Genomic DNA, 19661 nt, shown 5'->3' on the forward strand with positions numbered 1-19661 from the left:
ATGCACTGACACGTTACACACATCCTGCTCCTCACCAAGTCTATTCTTTTTTCAATGACAAATCTGTCCACACATGCACAAGAAAAACACACACTTAAATGGCCTCCTATACATGACTTTTCTGCCCAACAAGAGGCGTTTCACTTTTGTTTTAAAGCATTTGTAAAAGCCAGAGGAGTTCTCATGGGAGTGTAGATGAATGAAGCTTTGATGAGTTTCATCTTATACGCATTTTATAAAAGTTAACGCCCCCCCCCCTCTTTGAAGTTTGTTTTAAAGGGGAAATTTTGTTTTAAATACATTTAATAATATAATAATAATAATAAAATAAACACATATTCAAAATACATACATTTTTCTGTGTTTTTAAAGTGTGCATACATTAATTTGGGGATCTGGAGCTCTGACCAAAACACACTGCAAAACAATTCCACCAAAAATGGAATGAAACGAGCTGTTTTGGTCCGCTTCTGACTTCAAGTGCAGAGACTTGAGAGTTGTCCCACGTCCTCATCTGAGTCTCTCCAATCACGTGTTTATGTGAGCGTACAACGACGAGGTTATACGTGGGGGGTGGAGGGGGAGTGAGTGCAGAGAAATAAGAGCACTGATTAAATATGGAGAAAACCAAGGTGTGCTTGCATATAGGTGAGCTGCGGCTCATTAGCATTTAAAGAAACAAGTGCAGAAACTGTGAGCTCTGAACTGAGCTGTTAAGATGAGGAGAATGCTGCTGTGGTGTGTGATCTTTGTGTATTTTCGGCCTAAAGCAAAGCCACAGACAATATATTAAGAGCTCAGAACTGTGTTCACTTGTGGAAAAGGGGTGGGGTATGTCCCCTTTAACTTGTTTTTCACTTAGAAAAAGTCACACAATTTGACTAGGGGCATCCAAACTTCTGAACAGACATGTATGTGGGTGGAAAAGCCCGAAAATATCCTCAGGAACAGAATTAAATGAAGGAAATTGTGTAGGAGTAACAGGTACAGGTAAACAGAAATATGAAGTGTAGTATTCCCTACAGAACTGCAGTAGAACTTCTTACTATTCACCATCTCCCAGCATAAACACTAGAGAACGTATGGCTCTACTTTTTATTTAAAAAAAGTCCACACTAGAAAACAATGTTCCAGAGTGAGAGGCAGGAGGAACAGCACAGCAGACAAGGCCATGAAGAAAAATTAATTTTTAAAAAAGTAATTTTCTCACATTCCTAACATGTTGCCACCAGTACATTAATTTGTGATGTTACCTCTGCCTCTCCTTGTGCAGTATAAACTAATCACTTCTCCAGATATGTACAACACACACAGTCCTTATTCACAGCCGTTGCTTGAAAGTTAGTTCAAGGCTTTAGAAATGTTCTATAGTTCTGCTTAAATATGACTAAAAATGATCAGTTTTACACACAGATAAAAAGAATCTCATTTTTAAAATGAAGCAAAAATATTATACTTGGTCTTTTACTGACTCAGGAACATGTTTCAGCGTTACAGCATGTGAACCTTTACCGTGACTCATTTGAACAGGCTCAAACCATGATACTACCACCACCATGTTTCACCACTGTTGTTCAGTGTCCTTCTGATAGTGAACTCAAACTAACATTAGAGAGCCAATGAGGGAGAGGCTTTCAGTTACACAGACATTACCCTCAGTTCCTTTGTGACTTTGCAGTGATTTACACATTGCTTTTGGTCTGTTCGGCTCCTGGGGCGGTATCCATGGTTTTGAATTTTCTCAATCACAGTCTACAGTCCAAACTCTTTTACTCACAGAAATCATTCACAAACATGTTGTGAAGACCAGTCTTTGATATCTGTCTGTTCTTCAAAAACAACCGAGAGCGAATAGGTGCTGTGTGTTTGACTCTAATCTCACCCTCAAATGTACAGTTAATGGTACATACTTTTGACAATTAACAATCTGTAATATTGTTTTCCTAAGTAAATAAATGACCAAGTATATTTTTGTCTCGTGTCAAATTAGCTTTTCTTTTACAATTTTTGAAGATCTGGTGATGTTTTAGGTCAAATTTGTGAAGAAATAAAATAATGTCTAAAGGTTTCACAAACTTTCAAGCACAACACTATAACAACATTTATTGGGTGTGCCTTTCTTGGCAGATTTCCATTTTCTAATTTGTGTTAATTATGCCAAGTTGTATCAAGATTTGCCACAGTTTTTATGCTATAAAGAACACCACTTGATAATTGGGGAATTAGTGGTGTGAATAGAGTACTCAGTTAAAGTGCTAGTATGTGAATACTGTAATCATTATATGGTTATTAGCCACCCAGGCGAAAGACACTGAAAAGATACATGTATATTATCATGTACTAAGACTAATTGGGAAAAAAATCATTTGAGCATGTGACCTGTGCAAAAGTCAGGACACGATTAATATGGTGTTAATTTTTTTCCAGTGATAAATATGAACAAAAAAAAAGTTGCGATGTCAAGGAAAGGATCACCATGTAATTTGACCAGGGGTATCCATTTTGTCAGGCTGTTTCCACAGGGATTGATATTTCCTATTGCTCTTTGCCCATGTCATTTCATATTCTAGCCAATAAAAATGTAGGCTGCGGCTCGAGTGTCCACTTGCCTTGAAGGCGTTTAATTATATTTTCCATTTTAACGAGACACCAGGCCAGATTAATCATACAGTCACAATAACAACATTAATTACAAAACAAATAAATTCACTGCCCCCATAAAATCCACTGTGTGCAAGTTGTGCCAAAAAGATGAAACAAAAGTTTAATCTCAAATGTAAAATTGCAAATAATTTAACCAGCCCCTAGTTTGTGTTCCCCCTGGGGGTAGGTCAACACGATGGTCCATAAACATGTTAAACCCGCTGTGGAAATTAACTGTGACTATTTATTTTTATTTTATTAGTTAATTGGAAACACTACATGCATATGATAAACAAAGCTAAAAAATTCTGGCCACAGCACTGGCCTTGTGGTTAATGCAAAATTTACACTTGTCTACCCTTAGTAGCTTGGTGTATAGCTCCCTGGTCCTTGATCAGAAGCAAAAGTTTAAACTGAAGATAAATAAACAGAATGATGCAAAATGTTGAAATGTCCTTCAATTATGAAAACGAAAATGAAAAATGGATTCAATGTGTGATAATTTTATCAATGCAATGAAACTTGTCCACACACTCTAATGAGAGATGTTTATTCATGTGAAGAGTATTTTAGGAGCCAAAACATAGGCAAATATTTGCAAGACCTAACCATAGAAGCAAATTAATTCTTAACATGTCAATATCAGAGCAATTAGAATTATTCCCTCTCAGTGTTTTCTCTAAAAAAATATTTATTGTTTACCCAGGACTTTATCTCCTTAATAAGCACCTGCACAATGCCTTGTTCCCAATATTAATTAGATAAGAGGAAAAAAACTGCAGGAAGAGTGACACGCAGGGTTAAAGAGAGGGGATACAAATCTGAGAGAAATCTGTGGCTAATTCTGAAACCACATGAGAGTCCAGGAGCCACGCTGCTATGTTTCCATGACAGCAAAGAAGCAGACAGTGTACCTGGGCAAATTAATGAGCACTACACCCTCAAACCAAGATAAATTACTGTGATGGATTATATCTCCCAAGGAGAGGCATACAGTATACTTCCCACCATTGTGGGTGCAAAGAAAAGGGGGAAAAATAGAAATTAAAAACAAAAAAAAACCAGCCCATCTCTGAAACGTTTGACTGATTTGGGAGTTGATGAGGATAAAGAAATGCCACCCGATGCAGAGAAGTCATGACAACTGTAAGTTGTAAAAAAAATTTGTATTATTATTATTTTTCTTAAATTTAAGATTAACTACAAAACAAAGTGTCCTTTCCCCACTAAGATCAGCAACTGCTAAAGAACAAGGATACATCGGTCCCAAAACCTAGTGAGCTGTGTATGTAGAGAGCATTTACGTCATAGTGTGCGCACTCCTGACACGAAGGATGTCCCAAGTCTTAGATACCATTACAATGCTGCCTTTACTGAGGTACCTTAAATCTGGCCTAATTTTAAGGCAGGGTCGAACCCTTCCTCACGACGGCAATGACATGATGCTACACAAGCACAACTCCCGTCTATTTTGATGGGCATGAACAAGCCATTACCCTACGCTCTCTAACTACGGCATCCCAATAATCTGCCTCATGACGACAGACGTCAGTTAGAACGCTGCCTACTGCCTATGCAGTTAGTGTCAGAGCTAGTGTCAATACTGTAAAGCACTAAATAGCGCCCCTCATAGAGGAATTGATAAATGTGAGTGACTGAGTGTGTTGCAATCCAATCCCATGAGATGATTCACATCTAAAAAGCAGAGAACGCACCGCCAAACAAACTGATATTCAATCAGGGACGAGGAGAAACATTTATTCCAACAGGAATAGATTTTCTCATGGAGTGGATGGCCAATAAAAATTATTTCAGAAATGTAACATTTTTTACAATATCTATGTCCACACACACCTAGGGCGGCACGGTGGCGCAGCAGGTAGTATCAGTCACACAGCTCCAGGGGCCTGGAGGTTGTGGGTTCGATTCTCGCTCCGGGTGACTGTCTGTGAGGAGTGTGGTGTGTTCTCCCTGTGTCTGCGTGGGTTTCCTCCGGGTAACTGTCTGTGAGGAGTGTGGTGTGTTCTCCCTGTGTCTGCGTGGGTGTCTTCTGGGTGACTGTCTGTGAGGAGTGTGGTGTGTTCTCCCTGTGTCTGCGTGGGTGTCCTCCGGGTGACTGTCTGTGAGAAGTGTGGTGTGTTCTCCCTGTGTCTGCGTGGGTGTCCTCCGGGTGACTGTCTGTGAGAAGTGTGGTGTGTTCTCCCTGTGTCTGTGTGGGTTTCCTCCGGGTAACTGTCTGTGAGGAGTGTGGTGTGTTCTCCCTGTGTCTGCGTGGGTGTCCTCTGGGTGACTGTCTGTGAGGAGTGTGGTGTGTTCTCCCTGTGTCTGCGTGGGTGTCCTCCGGGTGACTGTCTGTGAGAAGTGTGGTGTGTTCTCCCTGTGTCTGCGTGGGTGTCCTCCGGGTGACTGTCTGTGAGAAGTGTGGTGTGTTCTCCCTGTGTCTGTGTGGGTTTCCTCCGGGTAACTGTCTGTGAGGAGTGTGGTGTGTTCTCCCTGTGTCTGCGTGGGTGTCCTCTGGGTGACTGTCTGTGAGGAGTGTGGTGTGTTCTCCCTGTGTCTGCGTGGGTGTCCTCCGGGTGACTGTCTGTGAGAAGTGTGGTGTGTTCTCCCTGTGTCTGTGTGGGTTTCCTCCGGGTGCTCCGGTTTCCTCCCACATAACATCAGCTTCTCCAGCTCTAAAGCAGCCTCTCCGCTATTCGCAGTATGTGACAGAGGAACCCGTCAATCAACTGGTCTTTCTGTACTTGTGCACTTCAGATTGGAAAAGAAGAAATGTTTACATTTCCAGATGATAATGCTGCTTTTTGAGGAACAGGAGTGTTATCTGAAGGTCTTTATATTTGCTACAAAAAACACCATGCTGGAGGAAGAGCAGGCTGGAGATAACGGCATAGCTACCGGACAAAGAAACCTAACAGAAGATGTAATGTAGGGTATACACTATTAGAAAATGCAGCCCAAAGAATATTTCAACAAGTAAAAATCAGTTTAAAGCAAAAACATATAAAACATTTTATCCTTGACCGTTGGGGCATTTTCAGGACAACTAATAGTTGAGCGAAAAACTAATCCATTTATTAAATGGCTGAATTCCGAGGTGTTCTCCCCGCAGAGGGAGGTGGATTGGTGACTCAAAAGTGTCCGTAGGTGTGTGTGACTGTGTGTGTGTGTGTGTGTGTGTCGCTCTGTGAAGGACTGGCGCCCCCTCCAGGGTGTATTTCTGCCTTGCGCCCAGTGATTCCGGGTAGGCTCCGGACCCACCATGACCTTGAAATAGATAAGCGGTTACAGATAATGAGTGGATGAGTGAATGAATGATTGATTTCCAGGAGCTTTATCAAAGCCTTAATGACCACAAGCACTGTAATAAATATTCCTACCCTGGACAGAGATCTAGATCACTAATTGAACATCTGTCGTCAGCAACATGCAGTTCATACAGTTGTACATTGGTTTAATCACCCTGTTTGTACCTGTAGCACCAAGTCATACCCCAGTAAAAATAACCAGTAAATGGACACCCTCCACACAGCAGAGTTCTGGCTAAAAATCCAAGAAATGTCTAGACATCCAAGCAAGTATTGCTGAAAATAACATGAAGATAAACAAACAAATATAGATAAAATGTGAATAACTATATCTACAGCTATATTTTAATGATTGCCTAAGTATTTATTTTATAGATTTTTTTCTGATCCATGAAAAATTTGGAATTTTATTTCACTGCACAAAATCTGGGCGGCACGGTGGGGCAGCAGGTAGTGTCACAGTCACACAGCTCCAGGGGCCTGGAGGTTGTGGGTTCGATTCCCGCTCCGTGTGACTGTCTGTGAGGAGTTGGTGTGTTCTCCCCGTGTCCGCGTGGGTTTCCTCCGGGTGCTCCGGTTTCCTCCCACAGTCCAAAAACACACGTTGGTAGGTGGATTGGCGACTCAAAAGTGTCTGTAGGTGTGAGTAAATGTGTCTGTGTGTCTTTGTTGCCCTGTGAAGGACTGGCGCCCCCTCCAGGGTATATTCCCGCCTTGCGCCCAATGATTCCAGGTAGGCTAAGGATAAGCGGTTACAGATAATTAATGAATGCACAAAATCCACTGCTCTTTCCTCACAAACTCATGTTGTGGAAAGAAACTCTGCTTCAACTGTGGCTTAATAAAATGCATTCCTATGTAGCGAAAAAATATGAGCTGTCCCTCCAGCCCCCAAAAGTACTCTCCATTCCATCAGAGCCGTGTACATGACTGAATGGTGGTCTTCATCTGACCCCAGGTCACAGGCACTCTGAAAAAGAGATAAAGGGTGAAATAAACCACAAGGAACAAGAAGTCAAAGTGGTCAAACATCAAGCCAGGGAGAGAGTGTAGATTGCTTTAAGATCAGAGGCTGTACACAGAAGGGCTATTTTCTGCTTTCGGAGAAAGACTTCTCGCAGGTGCTCGGCTAATGGACAACCTGATGACTGAAGCAGACAAAAAGCCTGATGTTACCGTTTAAAAGCAACTAGTGGAGAAAGCAAACAAGCAAGCAGCAATGCCCCACAGCCAAGGCCAAACCTCTTCCCAGAAAGTAATGGACATGAACGGTAAGTGTAAGACAACCTCCACTACGCATGTCCCCCCACCTAATAGAACTTCTTACCCAGCCTCACATTAACATGCACCTTTAGTGATTGGATCAGGTTGGGATTTAACTTCACCATATGAAAATCCAGAGGTAAACAAACCCAAAACGTGTGAACTAGTCGCACAAAACATATTAAATGGATTTTGACCACAGTTAATGCAAATGAAAAATGCGCGCATCTTATGTATCTAAATACACGTACACAAGCGGAATTCTGATTGAAATAAATCCTTTGCACTTTTCAAAGAAGCCTTTATGGGGTTTGTTCTGCCTCATTGTTGGAACCCACACCTGCCCTAGAAACCATTTGCAATCTCCTGGAGCCGGTGCCCTTTTGGCAGGGTAATGTACTGGTGTAGGAGTGCCTTCAATGCCCTGTGTACTTCCCAGATACATATGGATACAGCAGCTTTCGGGAAAAAATAAATAAATATTCTGACCAAAAATGGGTCAGACAAGGTGCTGTATCTTGTGCCTGTAGCAAGACACCAGACAGGCCCCTTCTGCCCCACTTCTTCCGTATGGCTGAACGCAGGTGGGTCATTTTTCTCAAGTTCAGAGGCTGCACTTTTTCACAAATTTCGCTGCTTGTCTCTTTCGCTGTAGGTGAAAGAATGACAGGTATTTTGGGTCTGAGAAACCAGCCACAACCCCACCCCCACCCCCAGTCCACTCTTCTCTTTGGTGTCTGTATAACATTCTCTGCTCAGAAGTATGGCTGAACAAGTAGAGCAGCTGCCAATCAAAGCCATTCTTTTTTATGTAGGAAGGTATGTTCTGATCTCATCTGGTGAAAAGTGTAAAAGAAAACCAGCCACAATATACAGGTTAATATTCAGATATGAAAGCAATGTTAAGGTAAACAGGCCATAAAGGGTCTCTAGTGGTTATTGTCATCACCCTCTGTGGAGGCAAGACAGTCCTTCCTCTCCATGCAGCACAAGTCACTGGGGGCTCCTGTTAACTAAAGTAACAGGTTTGGATAAGTAGTGTTCTCTTCAAGCATATTGAGCTCCAACAACTTTGTATTTTAAAAAGAATGCCTAACAGTGTCAAAGGAAGCATGTGCCGATCTCCAGTCTCCCGTTTTGGTAGCATCGTATAACAGGATGAGACTCGGATGTTGTTAAAATTAGCTATAAATAAATACATTTTAGCAAAAATGCCCTCTAACAAACAATGAAAAGATTCTAATATGTATGTACATTAAACTCCCAATGACTATCAGTGCTTTTTGTAATTTACTCTGATTGCCTGATCATATGTGTATGCAGTTCAAAGCAGCAGTTTAATCAGGTCTGACAGAAGACAAACTTTTTGCAAGGCAGCTACCCTCTTTCAGCTTTGGAGTGAGACAGTGTGTTCTTGGCTTAAGATACTTTTAATAACAAAAAGTACATTGTAAAAATGTTTGTAAATTGTATGGTGAAAAACTGTAAAACCTTGACAGTAAATGACTGTAAACTGTAAACTTTTATTTCAGTGAAATATCGTAAAAAAATGTTATCTCTTTACTGTAAAAAATACATAATTTCATTGTTAAATGTACAAACAATTATGGGTGGTACAAGTGTCCAAGCACTGGGAGGAGCTCATTAGGGAGCTCCCAGCATGCCTTGCTGCTCCATATTTTCTGTGATTTCCAGAGTTTTTCCTTTTCCTTCTGTCTTTGATTCATTCATTCATTCATTATCTGTAACCGCTTATCCAGTTCAGGGTCGCGGTGGGTCCAGAGCCTACCTGGAATCATTGGGCGCAAGACGGGAATACACCCTGGAGGGGGCGCCAGACCTTCGCAGGGCAACACAGACACACATTCACTCACACACTCACTACCCAATCCACCTACCAACGTGTGTTTTTGGACTGTGGGAGGAAACCAGAGCACCCGGAGGAAACCCAGGCAGACACGAGGAGAACACACCAACTCCTCACAGACAGTCACCCGGAGCGGGAATCGAACCCACAACCCCCAGGTCCCTGGAGCTGTGTGACTGCGACACTACCTGCTGCGCCACCGTGCCGCCCTCTTCTGTCTTTGAGTGTCTCTTTCTATGTGTGTTGTGACGAGATGTGTGTTGGTCAGGAAAGTTCACCATCAGCCTGTGTTCTGAGTGCTGGAATGTGGCACCCAGATACTTTTGGCAATACCTCCCTCTAAGGACTGAATATAGGATGCGGTATGGCTATATCTGCAAACAGTTGGATGCAAAATTTACGATTGCCAAAAATAATATTGCAATGTCATACGTATTGACCGTACATTTTACAGTGAAATTTTGGCAACCATAGCTGCCAGTTGTTTAGTTTTTTTTTTTTTTTTTTTTAAACAGTGTAGTGTGCAAATATAGCCCTCGTATGTACCGCGATAAATCAGTAACCTGTGAATTGATAATCAAACACCCTTTCAAATTACAATGAAATCAATGTAAAAAAAAAAAAAAAAAAATTTGATTTCAAGTCATTTTGGAGCATTTCTATTGGTCCATTCATCGTGTTGTTTTCACACAGCGAGAAAGACAGCTGCTGGGTTCAAATGATAGTAAACTAAAAATCCACAAACATGGAGAAACAAAACTAATAATATACTTAAATAATAACATTATAAATACCAAGGCAAACACCAATCAGAAGTCTACCATTCTGAGGGGGCTAGAGGGGAGAGAGATACAGTTGTGGAGTAGCTCTCACCAATGGCATATGCTGCAGTCACCAGTAGATTAAAATAGAGCACACTGGCTTTGTCTGTCCTCATTAATAGGATGCGAGTGGGAACTGGTTTCTCAGCATGGCACACACTGCTGCGAGGCGTATGGGGTCCATTACATGTAGAAATCTAACATAACTGGAGTGCATTCAAGTGTGTGGGTGAGTGGGTGATTTTGTGTGTGTGTGTGTGTGCGCAAGACACTTAACGCTGCCGTTGTTGAAATGCTCAGAAATTTGCAGTGTGAGCTCCAGCATCACCTCTGCTGCTGCAAGAAATTCTGAAAGGCAGAGGCCCCATAAAGACTGACCAGCTCATCTCACTGACCAGGTGTGCTTTTTAACCCTTTTCATACAGTCAATGTCAAACTAACATATCCCATAGATACAAAAATGTAAAAATGTAAAAAGACTTAATTCCCAGCCATTTTAAAGCATTTCTACTGCTTTATTCCTCAAGTCACAACGGAAAATGGCAACTGGAGTCTTCAAATGATCCCAAATTATGAAACCTACAAAATTGGAGATACAAGATCCGAAAGCAGCATATTGTCGTGTGGTTTAGGTGTAAAGTGGAGATAGAAAGCCATATTGCAACCGCCCTAGAACAGCTTTGGCTATTATGTGTTTTGCTGCATGGGGGGAATATCAGAGGGGAGAAAGTCCACTGAACCTGCAGCCATCTGGTACGAGCCATCTGGTCAACATTCCAGCCCAAGGATAAAGGGTATACATACATCTATCTTACCACAAAACACAACATGTCACTTTCTAGGTAAAATCCAACACTGAGTCACACAAAAAGTATTCTGTTAAAGCTCTTTAAAGACAAATGAATCTGAACCAATGAAACGCCCTCAACATATGGTTGAAAGAAATCAAAATCTGATTGCTTCCATATACAGACTGAATTTTGTTAGTCTGGACAGGAAAAAGTGTGACAGAAACAAATCCGAACTGGCCTCCTGCATGAGCATAGCCTTACAGTCCATATAAAGATACAGAGCTGCAAAAACAGTCCATTCTGAGTTGACCGTGGCTCACAAAGACTAACACACTGAAATATAGTCCCTTTTCCTGTTCCTATGCATCTGTCTGAAAGGCACAACAATAAAAACAGTCTGTTTAATGAAGAGAGATCTTAAAAAGGTCACCACAATTAATGACCGAATGGGTGTGCTGTTTAAAAGCACACAAATGTCATAAGCTGTCCTTGGGGAAAAACTAGGTGTAGGATAATGTACTTTTAAAGCTTTAGCTTAATGTAAATACAGTGCACATCTCTGCACTCTCAGGTACAAGGTACACCAAGAAAAAACTATAAAACTCCCCTGACATCGCCCCTTTTCCAAAGCCCCCAGGGCCTACATGAGGAAGTGAACAAGAACAATGCAGTCCAGCTGAAAGGAGCACATTAGCTTCAGACACTTGGCTGATTGGAACATCATCACCTCAGTCAGCCGGCCAATTGGGTGCCTTACTCTCCCACAAATAATTCAGCATGGCACATTAAAACTGCTCTAAAAGACACAATGTTCGGAAAATGGGGTACAACAGAATACATGGTGATGGATTCAGGGTTCTACCGTCTCGACATGGCATTAATGAATGAGGTATGAGGTGAAGGGCTCCATTTCTTGGACAAGGATGTAAGGCTTTTTACACCAGTCTGTATTAACAGCAAGTGGATGATAAATCAACCCACATCAAACATGGCAGCGGTTACTACGGCAGCAGGTACCAGTCATTAACGGCTCTGCGGAAGTAGTTTCTGTATGAAAAAATAAAGGGGATTACAGCCATTCAGTTCCAGGTCAGTGACACACACCACTGTAGAGGTCGAGGGTCCTGAGGTGAGAGTGAGAAAGAGAGAGAAAGAAAAAGAAAGAAAGACAAGGGAGGGAGCAGGAGGGAAGAAGAAAATAACAGGAAAAGCCAGGGTGAGGGAAAGGGCATAAGAAGAAGAGTGAAAAAGATAAAGAAATAGAGAGAAAGGAAGGAAGTAAGCTTATTAGGGAAAGAGAGATGGAATGGGAGTGGCCTCCTCCTCAGGCCTAGCACTCCTGTCTTTAATGACTGAGAAGGTAAAGAAGCAGCTGTCTCTCTCTCTCAGCCCAAACCGGACACAAACACCTCTCCTCCACAAGCTAATGCTGCTAATAATGATGAGTACGTCAGCATTTCCCTGACCCACACCTGTCCACTCTGCTCTAACCTCGCCGACCTGAATTACAGTCACAGGCACATTAACCAGAACTGCACAGTGCAGGTTTCTCAACCGCCACAGGGAGGAGGACATTTATTCACAAACATCGCCACAAAATTAAAATCAGCCTCATGACTAAATATCAGATAATTACAGCCCTCTCTGCTTTCCTTTCTCCAGCTGTTTCTCTTTGAGCTTGGGCCAGTGGGTACTCAGGGCTGTAACTGAACGAGCAGAAGCCTGTGGCCACGCGTCAGAGGACTTGTAGTGCAAGGCCTCCTGCTCTTAAAATCTGAATGTTTGATCCAATTACATTAGCAGTTGAATCTATGGTGTCATACCAACTGGCCATTTCTAAATCCCAGCCTGTAACCTGGATCTGAGTTCTGGATTTGAAGACCTCAGTTTCTTCTACAATTAAATGAGAGAAAAAAAGTGTCTTTCCTGGTAGTGTAAATATTCGTCTGAAGAGAAGCAGCAGTTCCTGTTTATGGAAGTGAGGTTTTGCTGACCAGTGTGCACCCATTTCTCAGTCAGGGTCACACTGCAGGCTAAAGCATTCACAGCCCATTATGAGAGAAGCACCAGGAAGGAAGGAAGTCTTCTAACAAACAGCTGCGATTCCACCCAAAGCCTCCCTAATGGCACACTCAGCAGAGGAAGTGCGTGTCTACACACACACACACACACACACAAAGACATCAGGATCAGAGGTTTAGAGAGAGAGACACACACACACAGCAATGAGAAGTGTTGGAGTTGAAAACTGCTGGGTGATATGAGCACGGAAAGAGGGAAAGGGAAAAAGAGACTGAGCAGGAAAATGCAGGAGAGGATTAAACAGACAAAAACCAGAGCTGTTATTGAACATTTATAAATGGGAAGAAATTGCAAGGAATTTCTATTTCTTTCACCTTGGAGCGGTGGTGCCGGTCAGGTCTGCTACTTTTAAAGCACTGACGACTGAAACATCCAAGGACAAATCACTGAATCACTAGCAAATGTGACGTGGATTGTTTGCTGTGTGTATCCTGACTAACTTCAGACACTCTAGCTGGAGTTAATGTGGGTAATAATGCCAAGTAAGAGATTCACAGAGAAGCCCTGTACCAAAAGTCCTAAGTTCTTCAATGTCTACATGTGGTGACATAAACAACATGCAGAATTCTAGGGCTAAAAGATCTTAAGGGTCCTAGGGTCAAATGCTGCCGTTGGGACAGACTGTGACTAGCAGGCCTCTGCTGAAACTGCATCACTGTGAACCTCATTGATGGCCTCTGTAATGGTGCATAGAGGGCGCTCTTGAGCACCCTAGGGTATGGATGGGCGATATCCACATTTTCCATATCGTCATACCATCATCAATATATTATCACTTTATTACAATGAGGATGTAGGTCGAGTGAAGGGTTTTTGGCACTGTGCAGTTCAGCTCAGCACAGCTCAACAGTGAAGGCAGACACACAATTAAATAAAAATAAATAAATAAATAAATTTGGAGAGAGCAAATTGCAGCAACCTGTGCTGGAGGAAGAGAAAATCAAATAAAAATGTGAAATAGCACTTTTAGCACACCACAACACATGATTTTCCAAATTTCTCAGTTATGGATTCAGCTTTGGTTTTTCAAAACTTTTGTCCCTATGGTATACAAAACATACACATATTTAGAGGATAAAGCCTCATGCCTGTGAGCACTAAGTTGAGAAAAGGGTTTTCTGTGTATTTTGCCCGTTTAAACACTACACACATCCAAATGTTGATTTTCCCTCCAGACAATTTGCTGTTTTTTTTCTAATCCCTTCCCTGGCTCTTCTAAAGCCCAATCAAAGCTACTCACAGGCCGTCCGTCTTTCTGCTTCTCTCGCTGTATAATTAAAACTCAGACTGAAAGCAGTGACAGAGGGGGCGGCCGCAATTTATAAAAGTGACATCCTTCTCCATGGGGCAGGGTGGGGTTGGGGGCTGACATGCTAGCACTTAGCATAATTAAAAAAGGGGGAAAAGAGGTGTAGGTTAGCAGTGGTGAGGACGGGCTGGCATTTTCCTCTATGGGGCAGATAAGTTGGGTACGTTTTGGTGAGAGAGCAGGAGGCTTTCAGGACACAGGTCAAGCGGGGTCAAACACTGGACGAGGTGTTGGCTGCAGTGAGGATCACCATCAAAACATTCATCAGTCTGAGGACCACTCAAGTGTCAGATAAACACTGGCAACCGGAGAGCTGTTCATCAACTACTGAGGACGCAAGACGACAGCATTACGAGTAGGCGTGAAAATCGATGACCTCGGTAATTACATTTGATGATCATTCGTAATTCATCATGAAATGTCACACTATCTACCTTTCAGAACATTTTAATAGTAAACTAAATACAAACATAACTATATATACACACTTTACTATGAGAGTCTTACATTCAAAAATACTATCACTGTACATGCCACAGTTATTTATGCCCAGGAGTCCCACTGGATCAGTTCTCCTTATGAGTAGCTAACATTTAAGTCAATCAAAATTTCCACCAAATAAATAAAATCTAGTAACTAGTTCAATTAAAAACATTAATGACACTACATACGTAATATATGCTGCTGAAATTTTCACATCCCAATGTCATACATTCATTCATTATCTGTAACCGCTTATCCAACTCAGGGTTGCGGTGGGTCCAGAGCCTACCTGGAATCATTGTGCGCAAGGCGGGAATACACCCTGGAGGGGGCGCCAGTCCTTCACTGGGCAACCCACACACACACACATTCACTCACACACTCACACCTACAGACACTTTTGGAGTCACCAATCCACCTACCAACGTGTGTTTTTGGACTGTGGGAGGAAACCAGAGCACCCGGAGGAAACCCACGCGGACACGGGGAGAACACACCACACTCCTCACAGACAGTCACCCGGAGAGGGAATAGAACCCATAACCTCCAGGTCCCTGGAGCTGTGTGACTGCGACACTACCTGCTGCGCCACCGTGCAGCCCCCAATGTCATACATGTTTTTTTTTTTTTAAACAGCTGTTATTTTATCTGGGGCAGATGTGTTCAAGCCAGCTGGACAAGACACGCTCTCCAAACAAATGAAAAGAATCAGAGAAAAGGAAGATAACACAGATCTGTGATGGAAATATTCAGCTGGATTAAAACTCTCTCACAGGAGAGTGAGCATCTGTTGCCTTATCAGGGGACAAAGTCCTGCTGCATGGGCTTCAACAGATGCTACTGCTCCTCTTTTGACATTTCTCTTCACAGTAGCCTGGGCAGCGTGTATCCTGACATTCTGGCGAAGGTGAAGAGCACTGTCAAATTAGCTGTAGATAAGTACTGCAGCTGAAGCGTCAGAAGGATAGAGCCGTAGAACCTTTCAAACATTTCAAACAGGCGGATCATGTGCTTGTTTACAAGACTAAAGGCATATGACTGAGTGGGTGAGTGTAAGGAGCCACATATTGTAAAATTTGGTAAAGCAGCCTAGTGACATTAGCACTCAGTCTTTGGTAGAAAGTTTGTTACACCACGGTAACGCGAAGCCCTCAGACCTTCATCTTACTAATTTAAAAAATATATATATATATATAAACACTAAGCACAAGTGAGCAGAAACACATCAAAGCCCTGTCCAGTTTAATATCGGGTCCAGTCAGTTCATCCAGGAAGCCCTGCAACTAAACAAAAACAATACGATACAGTAAAACAGATAAAGGAGTAGGGGGAGAATAAATCGCATGCAGGTGTTCCAAACAGCCAACTGCAGCACAACAGAATCAGCCAAAGTACTCTTTAAAAAGCCACGCTACTTTTAGATATAAACATTTAAAAACATAATTAATTTTGTTGTGTTGAAGAGGCCTTTTAACCAATTTAATGATTGGTAAGCAAGAGGAAACTTATTTTTCCTCATAAAATTATCATTCATTCATCAACCTTATGGTTAAGAGAAGCTGTCTTGGAACTGGAAGGTCCCCAGTTTGATCCCCATGACTAATAATAGTCAATAAAAGATTGAGTCAAGAATCAACAGTCTCTCCTCTCTCAACATTAACATGCTGAAGTGCCTTTGAGCAAGGCACCTAACCCCCCTTCGCCTTCTGTAACCACTTCATCATGTTCAGGGTCACAATGGGTCTGGAGCCTACAAGATTCACTGGGCACACGGCAGGGGCACACCTTAGACAGGGCATCACACTCACCCTCTTACCCAGACACTCCCTCAACCAATCCAACCATGTTTTTGGACTATGGGAGGAAATTGGAGCAGCCAGAGGAAACCTACACAGACACAGGAAGAACACCCCCCAAAACTCCTCAAAGAGAGAGACCTCAGAGGAGGACAGAACTCAGAAGTGAATCCCACCAGGCCAAATTGAAGAAGTTATAGCTTTGAAAACACAAGGTGTGGTACACCAATAACAACAAAATATTATACCAGATAAAAACTCATTGTGCTCGGAGATGTGTTCAGCCAGGTTTTTGTGTCCAAACCTTTAAGTTGCTACTAACTTCACACTAAAGTCACTGTGTTAACACAAATTCCATCAAAGTAGTTTTAAATCAGGATCTGAAAAGGTGCTTAGTAAACCACAGGAGTTAAAGTAATGACGGTTAGAGCCACACTGAAACACGGCTCCTCCAGAACAAAAGAGAATATATCAAACCTGTGTTGAGCAAAATAAAGGTTCATCCCCTTTATCTGTAAACAACTTTAAAGGGAAGCTCCTGCTGGAACGCATGATGGTCGTTCTCTCTGAAAGTTTGGCGGAGAAGAAAAGCAAAGCAGGTTTGAGCCTGGCCTATACTTTCAGCAGCAGCAGGAGGGAAGGCGAGGGAGGCTAGGAATCGATGCCATCACATTGTACAAAACATACATGATACCAGGCCTCCAACCGAGGCGCCACAGCAACAATCTAACGCAGAACTATTCAGCACCATTCTCCCAGCGCCTCCTGCTGCCTGACCCAGATGAGTTCTCAGTGGTGCAGTCAAAGAAGTTCCCATAAAATAAAGCACTCACTTAAGCATGAGTCAGTGTGTTGGAGCGAGGAATAATAATAGATCTGATGGAACATTCCTTCTGTTTTGTCTCACTGAACTGCGATCTGTCCTCCATTTATCACTGTTGGAGATGAGCAGCTGATGGATGCAGACACACAATCCATGTTTTATTGGAGTAATAAGCTTCTATCTCTTCTACACTGGTGTCTGATTACTAGCAGTGAATCTGTGATGACTTATTACTTCATATACACACACACCCACAGAGGGACAACACTAGCTCTTTCAGTGATGTGTGTTTTAACGGTTTGTGTTTGGTAGACTAGTGTACCCTGCTCACACTGATGCTGAAATCAGAGCTCCGATTGAAGAATAACTCTTATTGCATGAAGGAAATCTGTCATGATTTAGACATGTTGTAACATGACCTTCTATTCCTTCTTAGCCACATCAACCTTTTCCTAGTTCCCATGCAACCTCCAGACACTCATTCATTTATTCATTATCTGTAAGCGCTTATCCAGTTCAGGGTCACACACACACACACACACACACATTCACACCTACGGACACTTTCGAGTCTAAAAAAGTCTAAAAAACGTGTGTTTTTGGACTGTGGGAGGAAACCGGAGCACCCGGAGGAAACCCACGCGGACATGGGGAGAACACACCAACTCCTCACAGACACTCACCCGGAGCGGGAATCGAACCCACAACCTCCAGGTCCCTGGAGCTGTGTGACTGTGACACTACCTGCTGCACCACCGTGCCGCCCAACCTCCAGACAGTTAAAGCAAAACTATGTTTTATAAAAACGCACTACAAATGGTACATAACACAGTTTCTGCAGTGCTGAGCATTAGACACATCTTAGCTGAATAACACAGGAGGAATTGTGAACAGAGTTTGGCAAACTCTTACTACTCACGCTGAACTAAACTGTGGCTCATTCTCAGTTAAAGGAACAGGAGTTAATCCAGTAGTTCTGAACACAGCTGTTTAGACAGGGAGAATGTTGCTGTGGTGTTTGATCATATTGGTATTCTGCTCACATATGACCTACAGAGACCTGTGAGAAAACACTAAGAACAGGACTAATTGGAAAATTAAGTGAAAGCCCTCTTGTCCATAAGTGCGTGTCAGTGCAATAAACGATATCCAGGAGTAGATTGGCAACACTTTGAAGGCCATGCTCTTTGGAAATGTTAAGCATGTTCGAAAGGCCACTTGCTTATTGTGATGTGTTTGAAGACGCCGAGCTCCTGCTCCTGACCCCGGACTTCATCATTCCGTCGACTTAAAGTTAATAGTCATTGTGTGTTGAGCGTAAACCCTGGTTGTCTACCATTCAGGTTTCAGTGCTTTAACAGATTGTGTCCCACTCAATAGCTGTGCTTTATGATCGTGCTTTGTATTGATTTCCAAAGAGAAGCCGCAAATTCTAATTACACAAAAACGCATTAAAGGATTTTAGCCAATAACAATCAGTGGTTATAAAAATGAGATGGTTTCAATGGCCTTGTGTTCTCCGCTAGTCTGAGAACAGCACATCAATGTTCCTGTTACACTCTCGTCCTAACAGCAGCTGAGTCCACACAACATCACAAGCTGGAAAAGCCTCATCTCATCAACTGAAAATGCAGATTTGACCCGTGCAAATCTGCAGGAGCACTTGAGCACCCTTAGCGGTCTTCATTTGCTCCGTTAGCGGCTAATTTTTCCACCTTGTCCCTCTGACCGACAGTGTTTCTTGGAGAAGGGCAAGGCCAGCACCTCTTAAACTGCTCTGTGTCAATTTGATCTTTTGAGAGAGCAGTTTCCAGTTTCACTGAGTAATTGATTGGCATTGTCGTTAACTTTCCCTGGCCAGGAAGATGGATGAAGGCAAAATCCTGCCAAATGAGGCAGAGAGAGCACCAGTGTTGAGTAAGGTGCTGTTAGAGTAGAGACGTCAAACATCATTGAGAATTCCACCAACAGTCCGTGAAGGCAAAATTCATATCAGAACTTCAACAACAACAACAAAGCAACAAACAGCATATGGTCCTTTTTTTAAGCTCTCTGTAGTCAGCCCCACTTTCAACTCCTTTTGATTACAAATCCCTTCAACTTCACAAATGTCCCTGTACGCATTTAATCTTTTCTATGGACACTGTGGCTTTTCTCTGAATCCTCCACACAAGAGTGAGAAAGTGGAAAGATTATTCAGGGACATTTCCAGCAATTACAGAGCAATTAATACCTTTCACAAACAGTCAAACCTGCATGGTGAACATCTGTGATTGGCATTTAAATCACTGCTCAAAAGGCACATCTGAGTTTACTGAAGTTCTTTTAGGACACTCGTTCTAGAAGCAGTGCTGATGATTTTTCAACCCTGATTGAATAATTATATATTTAATGTGTTTTTAATAATATGCAATTAATTCAGAGACTAATAATCTAGCCAACCACTCTAAAGGAGTGTTTCAAGCCACAAATTAG

The 19661-nt window shown here is 42.4% G+C and overlaps 1 protein-coding gene across 3 annotated transcripts in view; it reads right to left on the reverse strand.

Moving 5' to 3' along the window:
• Nucleotides 1–19661, reverse strand: part of immp2l (inner mitochondrial membrane peptidase subunit 2) — a 104541-nt gene that overhangs the window by 60385 nt on the left and 24495 nt on the right. Inside the window, exon 4 of one of the 3 annotated variants that reach the window (XM_066649832.1) lies at nt 6785–6921. The exons of the other annotated variants lie outside the window; for them this stretch is intronic. Within the exon in view, the coding sequence (XP_066505929.1) occupies nt 6864–6921 (58 nt within the window). The 3' untranslated portion in view covers nt 6785–6863. Of the gene's footprint in view, nt 1–6784; nt 6922–19661 lie in introns of those variants that run through there. 3 annotated transcript variants of the gene reach the window in all.

The sequence above is a fragment of the Hoplias malabaricus genome, chromosome 17 (genome assembly GCF_029633855.1).
Source record: "Hoplias malabaricus isolate fHopMal1 chromosome 17, fHopMal1.hap1, whole genome shotgun sequence".
Classification (NCBI taxonomy): Eukaryota; Metazoa; Chordata; class Actinopteri; order Characiformes; family Erythrinidae; genus Hoplias; species Hoplias malabaricus.